The 15,203-nt window shown below is 34.5% G+C and overlaps 1 protein-coding gene across 4 annotated transcripts; it reads left to right on the forward strand.

Moving 5' to 3' along the window:
- The first annotated feature begins 8,601 nt into the window (after positions 1 to 8,601).
- On the forward strand, positions 8,602 to 14,300 carry LOC112765516 (uncharacterized). Of its 4 annotated transcripts, none has more exons than XM_072223836.1 (7): positions 8,602 to 9,079; positions 9,184 to 10,000; positions 10,157 to 10,265; positions 11,373 to 11,455; positions 12,038 to 12,125; positions 12,932 to 13,930; positions 14,026 to 14,300. In XM_072223836.1, exons 6-7 carry the CDS (start codon positions 13,444 to 13,446, stop codon positions 14,289 to 14,291), a joined length of 753 nt encoding a protein of 250 aa, XP_072079937.1. In that variant the 5' UTR covers positions 8,602 to 9,079; positions 9,184 to 10,000; positions 10,157 to 10,265; positions 11,373 to 11,455; positions 12,038 to 12,125; positions 12,932 to 13,443; the 3' UTR covers positions 14,292 to 14,300. The 4 variants fall into 4 exon arrangements, with proteins under 4 accessions (XP_072079937.1, XP_072079936.1, XP_072079935.1 ...); XM_072223835.1 differs by having other exon boundaries at positions 9,184 to 9,280; XM_072223834.1 differs by having other exon boundaries at positions 8,602 to 10,000.
- The last annotated feature ends 903 nt before the right edge of the window (positions 14,301 to 15,203 follow it).

A 15,203-nucleotide genomic window follows, 5' to 3' on the forward strand; every position in this document is an offset into this window, starting at 1 on the left:
AAGATCAAAATTTGTTATCACTTTCGTAACGAATTTTGGTTTTTGTATCAAAAAACTTTGTTACAAAATATTACTTTGAATTGTAACAGTTCCATTTTTTGTTACAAAAATTTTTTGTAACGGGACATATTGCAACGACCCCTTTTTTGTTACAAATTCTTTTTTTTTCTTCAAAATTCCGATTTTTTGTAACAAATTTTTTTGTTACAAATATTACTTTTTCTTGCAGTGATACGGTGACACACATATCACTCTGGCACAGCCTGCCATTTCTCGACCATATGACCAGCCAGATCATTTCACGAGGTTGAATCTCGATGCAATGACTTCATATTGGTCGTTTACCCAGGAGGCCCTAAAGAGGATCCAAGCAACTAGTTTGAGGTTGGACAACAATTTAAGAACAAGGAAGAAGTCATGTTGGCTGTTAAGCAGTACAGTATTAGGAGGGCTACGGATTACAAAATAGTAGAGAGTGACCAGTTGAGGTACAATGCACAATGTATCCAGTTCGGACAAGACAGCAGCAAGCTAATGCACCAACCCACATTGCGTTGACCATACTCTGTGGCCCGGCACATCTGGCGGTACAGCCATGCCAACACAAGCGATCCCCACGATAACCGGCCACACGCCTCGAGGTCCTCCAATAGGGGGAGTCACCTGATATGCACCCGAGAGTCAGATGCATCTGAGAATAGGAGACCCCCTATCAACTGCATGATCTACCCTCTCGTGTACCTCATCAGGCGCTCCTCTGTGGTGTCCTGCTCCAACTCTCCACAAACCATGTTGTGGAACCAAGTGAGCTTCACAGTTCACTTCGTCTGAGACTGTCTGTCATCTGGGCCGGGAACAACACCCAGAATCTGCTCACATAACCCCTCAATGGTGCGTCCCTGATGGTGCTGCTCCCACCCACCGATGCATCCACTCACAGGATCACCGTCGATCCCGAGTCCTAGCTAATAGGCCACGTCCTGCAGAGTGATAGTCATCTCTCCGCACGGTAGATGAAACGTGTGGCACTCAGACCTCCACCTCTCTATCAAAGCTGAGGCAAGCGGCCAATCGTGTTCAAATTCAATCATATAGGCCACATACTCAAATTCGGCTCGTATGAGATATGGCCTAATCTGCTTCGGCAGCCGTGTCATCAAATTCCGCCTGGTGCGCAAGATCCGAGGCACCTACCAAACAGAAACAAAAAATAAGAAAAATCCATAATGGTGAACACATAAAATAACAAGTTCACTACTTATTAATTATAAAAGGATAAAAAATAGTTAGAAAAGTGTACCACTTGATCAAGCTTGCCAGCAATGTGCTCAACGTGATCCAACCTGTACATTTCACTCTCATAACCCAATAACCGCTACTCCATCTAAACACAGTCTAGTAAAACGAAATCACACACATTGAACTTAGTTCCTTTTATGTGAACTAAATTAATAAAAAAAAATATTTAAATCCAAAACAGCTTAAAAACTTAGTAAATAACTAACTGAACCCTATATTTTACTAATCAAGTTTCTTTCTAGTCCAACTTAACCTAATTAATTATTCAACTATTTACCTTCTGATTCACAACTTAAACTAATTATTCTCACTAAACTAACTAACAATTTACTTTGTTATACACTTATACTAATTAACATGTTATAGACAATAAACAACAACTACACTTAAAAACAATAACATAAAAAATTTAACTAACATGTAAACAGTAAATCTGTAACTCTAACTAACATGCAACCTATAACTAATTATTTTATCTAACATGTAAATAGTAATTCTAACTAAGCTAAAAAAATAACTCTAACTAACCTATTATTTACTGACCTGGAACTGAGAATGTCATCCGCAATGAACTTCACCAGCATTGAACCGACAGAAAGAAAAGATGACCAGAGTAATTTTAGAATAGAGATTGGAAAAGAAAAGAACAAAGACAAATAATCCCACTAGGTTTATATATGGTGCTGAACTTATAATAGAGTTCGGGGGGAGGGGATGCGGCGAACTTGCCCTTATTATAAATAAATAAAAAATCATATTTCGAAAAATAAAACTAAAATATCTTGTTTAAAAAAATATTTATTTTTTACTTTATTTAAGAAAAAAGTCCAATAATTTTTTTAAAGGGACTAATTTATCCTAATTTAACACATTACAGTTAATAATTGAATCACCAACTTGACATGACACCTTAAATTGTTTCATTAATGCTTTATAGAATAGTGTAAAAAAAATCAATTTATCTGATGCAAAAAAATTTTGAAGACCAATTATATCATTAATTTTTGTTGACCAAAATATTCACTTTAAAATTCTTTAGACCAATTATATTTAAATAAATACTCTATATTATTAATCTTAGCATGTAGATAACATTGCATATTGTATTTTCGTACCATTATATTGTAAACCATCCATTTGAGTCCAAAGGAAAAAGGGAAGCAGCTACAGTAGTTGAAATATGCAGGAGCAAATTTGAATTTTATGTTGTGTGTATGAAAACAAAAGAAATAATATAAATGATGTGTTCGAATACGATAAATTACTATGCAACATTTGGAATCATCGAAATTTTTCTAAAAACATTAATTGTGAATTTGACACATTCATGATAAGAATTTTGGAAAGATTTCTTTGCCGGTTTCTGTGGATAGCGAGAAATTGACACATGCATGATAACAATCGGAAAGATTTAATAATTTGCTCGTTTATGTGGATAGCAAAAAAATTTCGCTCAGTTTTTGGATTAGTGTTTTTACAAAAGGTATGAGAATCAACTAAGTCACAAACTAACATAAGCCAACTTTCATCTAATTCAAATTTAAAAAATAAAAAATAAAAAATAAAAAGAAGAAAACCACTAAAAGTGACAATATAGTTTCATCTTCACATATATTCAGAATACAGAATAAAAAAAAAACAACCACTTATACCCTAAGACTTAGTTTAGTGACAATTATATTTGTCTTGCTAGAAGGTGTACGAAATTCAAATTCTAGCCATGTCTAAAAAGTTGATATATGAACACATTAAAAAAGGAAAGTAGTGTGTAAGGGTACTTGACCAAAAAAAAAAAAAAAGCAACCGCTCCAGTCATTATCTCACAATGTATTGCCACCTTCATGATCTCTTTTCACATCCACCACTCTCCAAAGATTACCGATTACCTTTCAACATAGCACCTTCCATCATGAGATTTATGCCGCCAATCGTCGCCAATTGCCGTGACCACCAAACGCTGAACGCAGAATTTTTTATCTTCAACGTAGGAGCTTCCACCACGCGCAGCGTTCACGCCAACCAGTGGCGTCGAGGAACACAAGGCCATCCATTGCTGTCAAATGCCAGCGCTGGTGCATCTCTCCATTGATGATCTTCTCCAAGGCCAAACTGACGCTTCTTTTTTTTCGTTTTGGGTCTGTCACTGCTTCTTCTTCTTTCCGCGTCTATTGCTACTGCATGTTCCTTCTTCTTCTTCTAACATCACATAAGTGGAATTCCATCTAATCATACAATCAAGAGATAATTTTTTTGTAAAAGAAACACCTAACTTACTACACCAACTCACAAAGGTATTACCTCAATACTCGCATTTGCAAATTTCATGAACTATCAATGTAGTGTGCTGTAACAACCATATATCCTTTTTTCTGATTGGAAGTTCACATGTCAGTTGTAATAGCTACTCGACTATCATTTGCACTATCATCTTGTTTATGTTAACCTTCTCCACTTCGTACATTTCAAAGATATCCTTCTTGAATGTGTTTCGGCTTGACATCTTAAAAGTTAGTTGCATTGAAGCAAACACTTTTCTTGTAATATGATCCACATATGACAAAGGATACTCATGCATATAAATGGACTTGGCAATTAATTTTTTTGTGTGAGATGCATCAAATAGAAAAGCATATGAACTATTCTTCCCATGTCTTTGAAGAGATTCGACAATTGTTGATTGTCTTGAGTTTGCTAATTTTATTCTCTTACAACAATGGAGTACATGTTTCTTCAAATTTGTAAACCCATTCTTTGGATTGGCACCAATAACAAACTTACAATGGTTTCACTTTGCCTTCCACTCGTTTTTCTCTTTAATTTATATCTACTAAAGTATTGCCAATAAACACTTTTCAATAAAGATTTGTTGCTATTTTCAACCGAGACAGACTCCTCCGGAATAAAATTAGCAGTTTCTTCAACAGAAGTTTCTTCTTGCTGTTCTTGAACTACTACATCCATATTGGTACTATCCATTCTAAATTTAATTGCCTACACAATCAGTAAAATAAATAATGAATATTAAAAGCTCAAGCATGCTAAAAAATCATTAAAATTCAGAACAAGCACAAAAACTGCAACATATTAAAAAAAAACAAAAAAAAAAAAAAACAAAACACACTAAAGAGTAAAGATTGTTGTCTTAAAACAAGTCAGATTGAGATAAACAAGAATCAATTAACAAGCAAATGCAATATATGAAAAGGTTCTACTTCTTCCATACAATTAGAAAGCATGAATCATGTTGGTACTTCGTAGGAACAATTAACATCATATATGAATTATTGGAACTTAAGAGAACAACAACAAACTAAATACAACATTAATAATTCACTTTATAAACTATGAGATCTAACATATATCAGTTTCTGTCTATTATATTCTGCTTATATCTAGAAAAGAAGTCTATTTTATTAATAAATTATTAGTGATAGTTTTTAATTTGTGTTGTTAATTTTTTCTAATGATTAACCTTTCAATGAACAAAACCTGTCTTAAATTAATCCAATTATGTGAATCAATTTGGACACCATATAAATTAGTTTAAATTAATTTAAATTTCATCCTCTATAAAAAGAAGATAAAAGTCAGAATAAAATTAATATGAATCTATTCAAATGAAAAAAAATTAACAAAGGAACCAGTACATTTATCATAATTAATTTTAAAAAATGAAAAAAAATCAATCATGGTAAAGTCACAGACCAAAGTTGCGAACAAAGATAAATCAACAGAGAATCAAAATCATAGATTCAAACGCAAAGTAAAATCACAATTTTTATGTCCAACTAACTAAAGGAATCAACATGATAAAGATGGAATATACAAAAATTAAGCTTTACATAAAGAACAAACAAGCATACTGAAAAATACCAAGGAAAGAACGGAGCGGTAGCGTCGCACAACGTAGCAAAGAGAGGAGGCCATGAAGCAGCGGCGTTGCGAGGAGAGGAGGGCACGAAGCTGCGGCGTAGCAACGTACCGGGGAGAGGAGAGCACAGAGGAGGAAGAAGAGAAGGAGGAAGGACCGAAGGAGAATTGGGGGTTATGGCCGAATTTGGGTTTCTGAAAGTGAAACGACGCTCTATGCTCTCACTTAGCTATTAGAGTTTCTGAATAACAAAGATAAATGATTTTGGTTTTTTATTTTTATTTTTATTTTAGGTTAACTTTATAATTATACAAATGTTCTAAATTACTAAATTAACTAATTAGTTTAGTGGTCATTTACTTATTGTTAGTTATTACAAGTAGGAGAGGTAGTGGGAGTTGAACTCACACCTCCTTCACTATATGTATAACTTTTGTAAAAAGTGTTATATATATAGAATGCGGATAGAGTAGAGTAGGATAAGGTATGTATTGTCAGTTCTATTAATTAGTATTTTAGTCGTTTTTTTAAATAATAAAAATTACAACAACCTAACACAAAATAGTACAATCGCTAATCAATAAAAAAGATAAGTAATTAAGAGAATTATTGATCACTAAAAAAAATCTAGATAAAACTCTCCTTGTTGTCAATTTATCTACTGCCATATTAGTCGTTTCGAGACACATATGACAAAGAAACAACCCATAGAATCATAGATAGCGTAACAGAGTCCAAATCTCAGAGACAAATTCATTTAGTTCAAGTGAATTCTTAGAAAAGTAGCTACTAGCTACCTGAGAAGTCTAAATTGATTCAATTCAACAATAATAATTAATAAATCTGAATCCTTTCTCCCAACATAGTCGCAATCTTAAGAAGAAAGCATCAAGCTAGCTCTATTCTCAGCACAGCACATTTAAGACTAGACTTCTTGGAAAGAAGCCAACAACCCAAGCCCCATTCTAGTCTCGAACTATACCTACCCCTGCACCCACCATGGACTGCAAGGGTAGTAAGTATCTGCCATCCACGTTGACAGACTCAGTTTTGAGACATTTTCATATAGCATAGTTGAAAGCTTACCATTCCATAGGAGATCGAAACTTTTGAACAAGCATAAATCATGATATGGTTGTTGTATTATGTCTCACATAAGAAAATTTTCGCTTATCATTACTGAAAATCTTATTCAAACATCGTCTCCAAGTCCACTAAAGACGAGCAAGGAAACATATATGATTCGGATTAGTGAATAAATGGAGCAACGATCAAGAGTTTCTTCATTTAAATAAATAAATTAAAAATATTATCTTCAACAATACACTACAGAATTTAAAATAGTTTATTGAATATGAAACTGTAATCATTGAAATAGGTCGATTTTTTTTTTTTAAATCGCAAGACCGAGTTGAGAAATGAGAGAAATTTTATTTTGATAGATGTTTTAATAAAGATTTTATAATTATTTTTATGTAAAAAAAATTTATTATTAAATAATAAATTATAAAATTTGATTTTGATATGTTATCAAAACATTATCTTTATTTAAAGTATAACCAAACAAAGAAGTCACATTCTTAAAAAAATTATTTTTATAAAAAGATATTTTAATTTTAACATCTTCACCAGTAGTGGCGGAGCCACGTTATAGAGAAGGGGGACAATGGCCCCCAAAATAAATAATATATATGTATAAGTTTTAATTTTTTAGTTTAGTTTTTTTTTATTTTTAATTTTTTTTTTAATTTATATTTTTTATGTTGGCCCCTCCCAAAAAAATTTCTAGCTCCGCCCCTGATCTTCACTGGAACATGTGTTTTCATTTTTTACCGAAACTCCAATATACAGCCATGCAACTTGTGCGGGAGCATTGTGGCTAAAGCAAATCACAATGACATCCAGCTATTGGAGTATCTCATGTTGGATCGATTTAAAAAATAAAATCAGTCTAATTGGTTATAATTTTGATTTTGTTGTTTAATTTTTAGTTTAAGCCAATTTTATTCAAACAATTATAATTCACTTTGTATCGATTTGAACTAATTAATCAGATTCAAATTACGGCTCATTTTTTTACAAATGGAAAAAAAATGGTGTAACATCATAAAATGGAGGCTTGGCAAAATATTCATTGATATGGTGTCAGATGAAATCGTAACTTGCATTTTGGTTTTTTAAATTTTTTTTGCATTTTGGTTTTTTAAATTTTTTTTTAATTCCTGAAATTAACTAAACGCAGGTAACGTTTAGCATGTTTCAAATTCAAAATTTTTTTATTTTTTCTTTTTAGCCCAAAATGCAGGTTGCATTTTTTGTGTGTCAGAAAAATTTTTAGAAGCTGTAAAATGCAACCTGCGATTTGAATAAAAAAATATTTTAAATAAGAGCATTGCCTATAAATACGAAGCGAAACTGATGCTAGTATCCTCACTTCACTTTTACTCCTATTACTCTTTCTTCCATATTTGAATGATACGTAGTGAGTTTTTTTGGCATTTAATAGTGTAAAAAAAGTCAGATTAGGTGAGGTTGAAGTTATGGAAGGTATTGCAAATATACGAGTGTATTTTAACGGTAAGATTATACCAAACACACACAAAGGAGTGACTTTTGTATGTGAATATCCGTTTTTATTTGCTATTACATGTACCATGAGTTTTGTAGAGTTGCAAAATGGTCTTTGTGAGAACATATAAAGTCACATTTCGAAAAGGGTGAGCAGTATTTTGTACAAAAATCCTGTACAAGTATTTGGTGGTGATACAGTTTCAACTAATGTCCATCACTAACGACGCATGCATGCAGCGAATGTTCTATATTTATCAACAAACCCGATTTCACGTGCCGATGATAGAGTTGTACCTTGAGTTTGAACAGCATACGGGGATGGATGCGGTTGGCGATGATGTCAACGTTGATGAACTCGGGGACATAGATTGGGAAGAAGATAACAACGACAGTAAAGAGGAGTTTGAAGCCAACTATGAGGTCGATGACGAAAACGATGACGGAGACTTGGCAGACAATCCGGCAGTACAAAATGAGGCGGATGCGATTGTAAGCCAGCACCCGTTTGGCGTTCTGTCTTTTATGGGGACTCTGGATCTCGAAGCCATGCATGCGGATATCGGTATGTTATCCACTACAAGAAAAACACCCATTTAGCCACACTTTTTTTAAGCTACATTTGAAAAGCGTAGCCTATTCATAGAATAGGCTACGCTTTTCTCTGTGTTCCCTTTTTTTAGGAGAATAGGAAACACAGTTGTTGCATCACTTGAAAAGTGTCTCCTTAGATATTATAAAGATCACTTATAAAGTGTAGCCTTATCTAAATAACTATAAGTACACTTTTCTTACCAAAGAGAGCGCTTTTAAAGAGTAACCTATTTGTTATATTTTAGATGCACTTTTAAAGTGTTTCCTAATGTAAGAAACCAAATACATATACACACTTAGTGAATTTTTTGTTTTCTTTTCACGTCACCCCCAAAATTAATCCCACACCCTTCGTCTTCAGAAACCTGCGCTCTTCTGCTTCAGAAATCTCACCACCACCTTCGCCGTTTTCATGCCCTCACCTTCGCTCACCACCACTCACCGGCGCCCTTTTCCTTCGTCTTCACCTTTTCTCACCACTCACTGTCGCAGCTCATCATCTTCTTCACCTTCACCTTTGTTGCCCTGTACACCGCGTACCCCGACCGTAGCGCCGCTACCAGTGACGTTGTCAACAGAATGATTCTCCCTCTGGCACCGCGCTTCACTCTGTTCGTTGCCTCCACCAGAACACGCCCGGGGTGTTCACAGCGAAGATTTTGTCGAACGTCTCTGATTGTGAGATAAATTGCAATTTCTCGTCCGATTCCACTAGAAGAGATGGTGATGATTGCTACTCGGTCATGAGTGGGTTAATAGTTCGAATTTGAAGAATTAATTAGGTTTTTTACAAGTTCAAAATTAGGTTTTTTTGAAGTTATTTATTATGATGAATTGCTGATTTACTGCAGATTGAGCATTAAGATCCAGTTGTATCTTATGCATTCATGAACGGTAACTGCCAATGACTCAGATCGAGTCTCCATTTGGAACTGTGAACACCGACGGGTATAATTTTATATTTTTCCTTTTGCTCCCTTTGTTGCCTGGGAAATTTGTTTCTTGTTTATCTGTTATTGTCTGCTACAATATTGCTCGTATTCAGGAGAGTTCTCATGGAATGCAAGATTTCCTACTATTGTATGCTCTGCCAGCAAAGATTGCTTGAATTTTCATGAATGTAGTTAGTCCAAACAAGTTTTGTGATGTACATAAATTGCCTCATTGAATTACTTCCATGTTATTAATTTACTGTATCTTTGCTAACAAGTTTATAGGATTACTAAAACATGATAAATGCCTTCTTAAACATTATTGTAGGTGATGAATATTTTTGTACTGATTTATGAACAGAATTTTATTTTTCTCCTTTTTTTCTTGGGAATTTGGTAAAGGAAAACCTACAGAAGTCATTTGAGGAGGAAGGTAATATACCTATGGTTCGTTTATTTATCATCAATCTTTTGTATTGACTGAAATTGTAAATTAGTTTGATTTTTCTCTATTAAACTGACAAGTGACAACTCACTAACAAACAGCATCCCCAATGAATGGTCGAGTCAATCGAATTTGATTAGCCATTTGATTAGTCAATTGGAGTTGATTTGATTAGCCATTTTAGTCAATCGGATTTGATTTTGCTTCCTAGATTCTCCTCTGTTATCACAAAAAGCTTCATTTTGTTTCCTTTGTATAGTGGAGGATCAAATTTGGTTTCTTTTCATTGCGGTGAGTAGTAATGTTGCCTTTAAATGATTCTATTAACATGATTTTATTAATTCCGATCTACATCATTGACTCTAGTGGTAGCTTTATTCGAGAACAAAAATACAACAATTTTGATTTGATTTGATTTGATTAGCCATTTTGGAATTCTGATTTCAGGGTTTTTAATTTTGGGGGGTTTTTGGGATTCTGAGTCACCGCAAGTCACCTCTCACCGCCATTGCTGCTCTGCTCTCTGCTCGCCCACTCTTCGTCACTGCCTTTATAAGTAAGTGATATGCATTCAAAATACCTGAAACTATTAATGATGTTAAAGTTTAGGATTGATTTGAATATTGATCCATTTGGACTATTTGTTATATATGATGCAATAAATTTATGATAATATATATGAATTGTTTGAGTGATCTGTGGCTGGTTGCTATGTTGAGTAATGCAGAAATTTTTGATTTCATATGAGTATGCTTAAATGTGAAAAGTGACCAAAAATGGTGATTTTTTAATCCTGAGTACTTGGGGCTGATTTATTCTTTTCAACAAGTCACAATACGTAAAAGAAAGTTAGAATGCAAGGTTAGAGTGAGCGAAAAGCTAGGAATCAATTTTTGACTTCTCAAAACCCAAGGTTACATGTTGCAGAATTATGCAGTCTCAGGCAGCACATTGTGAACAAAACTGGGAGTAATCTAGCCACTCAAAATGAGTGAAATTATTTTTCTATGAAACCTTGAGATGTCTAGATTGTTCCCCCAAAATTTCAGAATTTTCCAATGTGTGGTTTTAGAGATATGATTTTTAGAAAATGGTCATTTTCTGCAGAAACAATGCTGTCCGAATTCTGGAACAGCAACTTCAAAATCACATATCTTAATACTCTGAAACTCTTTGGAGGTGCAACCAAAGAGGGGTGAAATATTAGGATGTATAGTATTTTATGTCCAAATTTCAGAGAAATTCGAGTTTTGTAGCAAAAGTTGTGCCTAAAGGAAGCAGGGCTGTTCACTGCTGTGACAGCATCCTTTCCTTAAAATAAAACCATATTTCAAGAGCCATAAATTTTTCTAGGAAAGTGAAAATGCCCTAGGACTTGAAATGGGTAAAATATGAGTAAGTGTAGTTCAACCACATCAAAATTTAGGAGAATCCAACCAAAGATGGATTTTATATGATTTTTCCAAATTGATTACTGCTTGCTGTTTTCTGAAGTGTACTAAATCAGTAGCCGGTATATAAAATGAAATTCTTAGAGCGCAGTAACTGCTTGGAAGTAGCCCAGTCATTTCCTTCGACATAATCTTGTATTAATTGCGTATGGTGGTGAATCAGTATGCAAAATTCTTACATGCTTCTCTTTTTGAATTATGATACTCTGCAGCTGTAAGCAGGGCAGTAACTGCTTGGAAATTAGTTCTTGCTGGGCGCTTTCCACTGCTTCATCAATGGTGTGACTTTGTTAAGGTACCCTAATTATTAGACGACTGTGAAACTTATGTGGTGCTTTCTTTAGTGACAGAGGAAAGTGTTAGGATTCAGTTCAGAAGGTGTGTTGGTGAAATGATTCTGTAGTGTAAACTGTAAATACTTATTGGTTAATGGTTGCATTAAGCAAGGTTCTTGTATTTAAGGTTGGCCAAAGTGCATGATGTGGCTGCAACTTTACTGCATCTGTTCTTGAAATAGGAAAATCTTTCGTAAAACTCAACCAGTTAGCTATGAGGATGTGTTGTTGAAATGATCAATTTTATGATCTGTAATTGGTTGTAGATTTGGAAAATTAGGCTTGCTGAGGGTTTGTCATACTTTTAGCCTATTTAAATGAAAGGCTGAGCATTTTTACTGAGTTAAATTGATTGGACCTGATTAAGAAGTGGTTTTGTGTTATTTTTTCTTTTGTTGGATGCTGATGTATTACATATTTTAGGCTATCATTGTATTAAGCTACATTTGGTATAGTTCAATCCAATAGAAGATTAATAAGTTAATTATTTTTTTTTGTTGCACTTTTTCAAATTCTAATTATTTTTCTATATAATTATGCAGGATAATTCTGAAGATGTGAGTGAAGATTGAGATGTTTATCATGATGGTTTATTGGCAAAGATGGAGCTAGTGTTGGAAATTGAAAGATGTATGGTTGATGATGATGTCTTTTATTAGAAGATATATTAGTAGTAAACTCTAATTGGTCTCATGCATAATTTGATGAGTATACTTATTCTAGTGTGAGATGTATGAATACTCAAAATTATGATCATTTCGATATTTTTGGTTCATTATATAAATATATTGTTTCAGGATAATTTTTATTATTTAAAGATTATTGTATGGTATTATTATGTATTTATTTTTATTTTATAATAATTAACTAATTTAATTAAAAATATAGAATTATATATATAATTATATTCTCAAATATTAGATTTTAGATAAAAAGATTATTAGAAATTTCTGTTTATATATATATATACAAATAGAAATTTAAAAAAAAAGAGGGACAAAAGGCTACACTTATATAGAGTAGTTATAGGTATAATATTTGTTACGTTTATAAAGTGATGCAGTAGCCTTGAAAAGTGTAGCCTATTCTTTTGAATTTTGGTAACCATTAGTGCTGAAAAGCGTAGCCTTTGGTCCTGGACAGCATCACTTAAAAAGCGTACCCTATTCCTAGAGGTCAGAAGCGTAGCCTTTGATACAAAAAAGCGTAGCCTTTGAGAATAGGCAACACTAGTATAGGCATCCCCTAGAAAAGCGTCTCCGAAGCTTAAAAAGCGTAGCCTTTGCCTAAGGCATCATTTTTTTTCATTTTTGGCTACATTTTTCAAGTGTACTTGAATGGGTATTTTTCTTGTAGTGATCTTATGGTTATTAACTAAAGTTACCACTACCATTAATTTTATTTGCCTTGTACTAACAGTGGTTCCTTCGTCGTAGGTGGAGGCAATGTTGCAGCGGAAGATGGCGAGTCTAGGGTCGGAATAGAATTTGGTTCCAGGAAGTTGGTGATATCTGCAATCAAAAGCTACACTATCTCTAAAGGAGTTGATTACACTGTGTATGATTATGAGCCGCAGACATTCTATGCGAAATGCAAGGGTTATGGTGCCGGTTGCGATCGGCTTATCCGAGCTAGCTTGATTCGAAAGAAGGGGTGTTGGGAGATCAGGAGATACAACGGCAATCACACGTGCACCGTGGGCACGATTTCACAAGATCATGCCAAGTTGGACTCAGACACTATTGCAGATGCCATTAGGCCATTGATTGAAGCAAACCCATCGATAAAGGTGAAGTCTGTTATTGCAGAAGTTCAGTCCAGGTACAACTACACTGTAAGTTACCGCAAGGCTTGGTTGGCAAAGCAGAAAGCTGTCGCAAAGGTTTTTGGTGATTGGGAAGTTTCTTACCAGACTCTACCAGTGTGGTTGAAAGCAATGACTATGTAGATGCCATGGTCTCGTGTTCAAATAAAAACGCTCCCCGTTTACCGTGAGAGTGAAGAGGTTCAAGGTGTAAGAGTTTTGCACTGCGTTTTTTGGAGCTTCTATCCGTGTATTGTAGCATTCAGACAATGCAAACCACTGGTGCAGGTAGATGGCACGCACCTGTACGAAAAATATAAAAGTGCACTTCTAGTTGCGGTTGCATATGATGGGAACCAAAATATTGTGCTTATTGCATTTGCGATAGTCCAGGGCGAGACGGCAGACGCATGGGAGTTTTTCCTAACCAATTTACGGAGATATGTTATTACCATTGATGGTGTGGGTATTATTTCTAACCGCCATTCCTCCATCGACGCTGCAATAGCTCGCAGTAACGGTGCATGGTCACCACCAAGAGCGTGGCACATGTACTGTATCAGGCACATCAGGTCCAACTTCTTAAGGAGGTTCAAGGCTCCATATTTGCATAAACTCGTGGTGAACATAGGTATTTCATTTCGCTGTTATGGTTCTATTCATATTTCATAGTAATTTTGTGGCATCTGCTTATGACTAAATGGTTTGTTCAACATGCTATTCTAGGACGGAACAGGAGTACAACAAAAACTACCAAAGGCTTAAAGAGAGGGGGTGAGGCATATACTCAATGGTGCGATGACATCGGTGTTGAAAGATGGGTGTTGGCATTCGATGGAGGTCATCGTTGGGGACATATGACGACAAACTTGGTAGAGTGCATAAATTCTGTCCTGAAGGGTGCACGCAACCTTCTTGTGACTGCCATTGTTAGGTCTACTTTCTATCGGTTAAATGAATTGTTCACTCGGAAGAGCACCGAGGCTTATTGATTTAAGAGAATTGTCGTGTCGGTATAGAATTTCACACAAAATGAATGAATTCTCGTTGAAAGTATAGTTCTACACCAACAAACAATCCTCCCAATCAAAAATTTGAGTTGTCACAAGTACAAACCCCAAATAAAAATTAACCGAAGTATTGGAACTCCGGGTCGTCTCACAAGGAATTGCAATGAAGTGTTGAATTATTGGCTATGAGGATGCAAGGGGTTTGATTTTGTATTTTTGCAAGAAAATAAATGGCAAGAAGAAATAAAGAGAGCAATTAAAGAAAGCAATTAATAAAGAGAGACATTCATGGCAAGGTTTGAGATCATAGGCTTTCTATCATAGTCATTAATCATAACAATAATTAACAAGAATTTATCTTATTTCGTCATCTCCAACATTGGAAGAAGGTATAAGTTATCTTCCATGAGAGAAAGTCAAACAAGACTAGTTAACCTCAATCCAAATGTCCTAATCAACTCACTAATGGAATTAGCAAAATATTAGAGTCAATGGAAATCATATTAACTAACAACTCTAGATCACCAATCTAAATTGGGTATTAATGACTCAAGATTGCCCAATTACTCTTCCCAAGCCAAGAATGCTCAAAATCTACTCTAAAGACCAACTAAGCATTTTGTCAAACACTTGGTGGGTACAAATGGAAAGTATGGTAAATGTGCAAGAAATAGTAAACTCTACCAACTATCAATTGCAAGAAAAGTAAATCAACAATCCAAATCATCATCAAAAGGGTATCAAACATTCAATTTCATTAAAAGTAAACAAAATCCAACATGAGCATTCATAAACATAAAAGAGACATAAAAGTAAAATTGACAAGAGAACTAAGAAGAATAGAGTAGTAGAACAAGAAATTGTAAAGGAAAATAAGATGAGAACATGGAATTA

Source organism: Arachis hypogaea, chromosome 17, assembly GCF_003086295.3.
Source record: "Arachis hypogaea cultivar Tifrunner chromosome 17, arahy.Tifrunner.gnm2.J5K5, whole genome shotgun sequence".
Taxonomy (NCBI): Eukaryota; Viridiplantae; Streptophyta; class Magnoliopsida; order Fabales; family Fabaceae; genus Arachis; species Arachis hypogaea.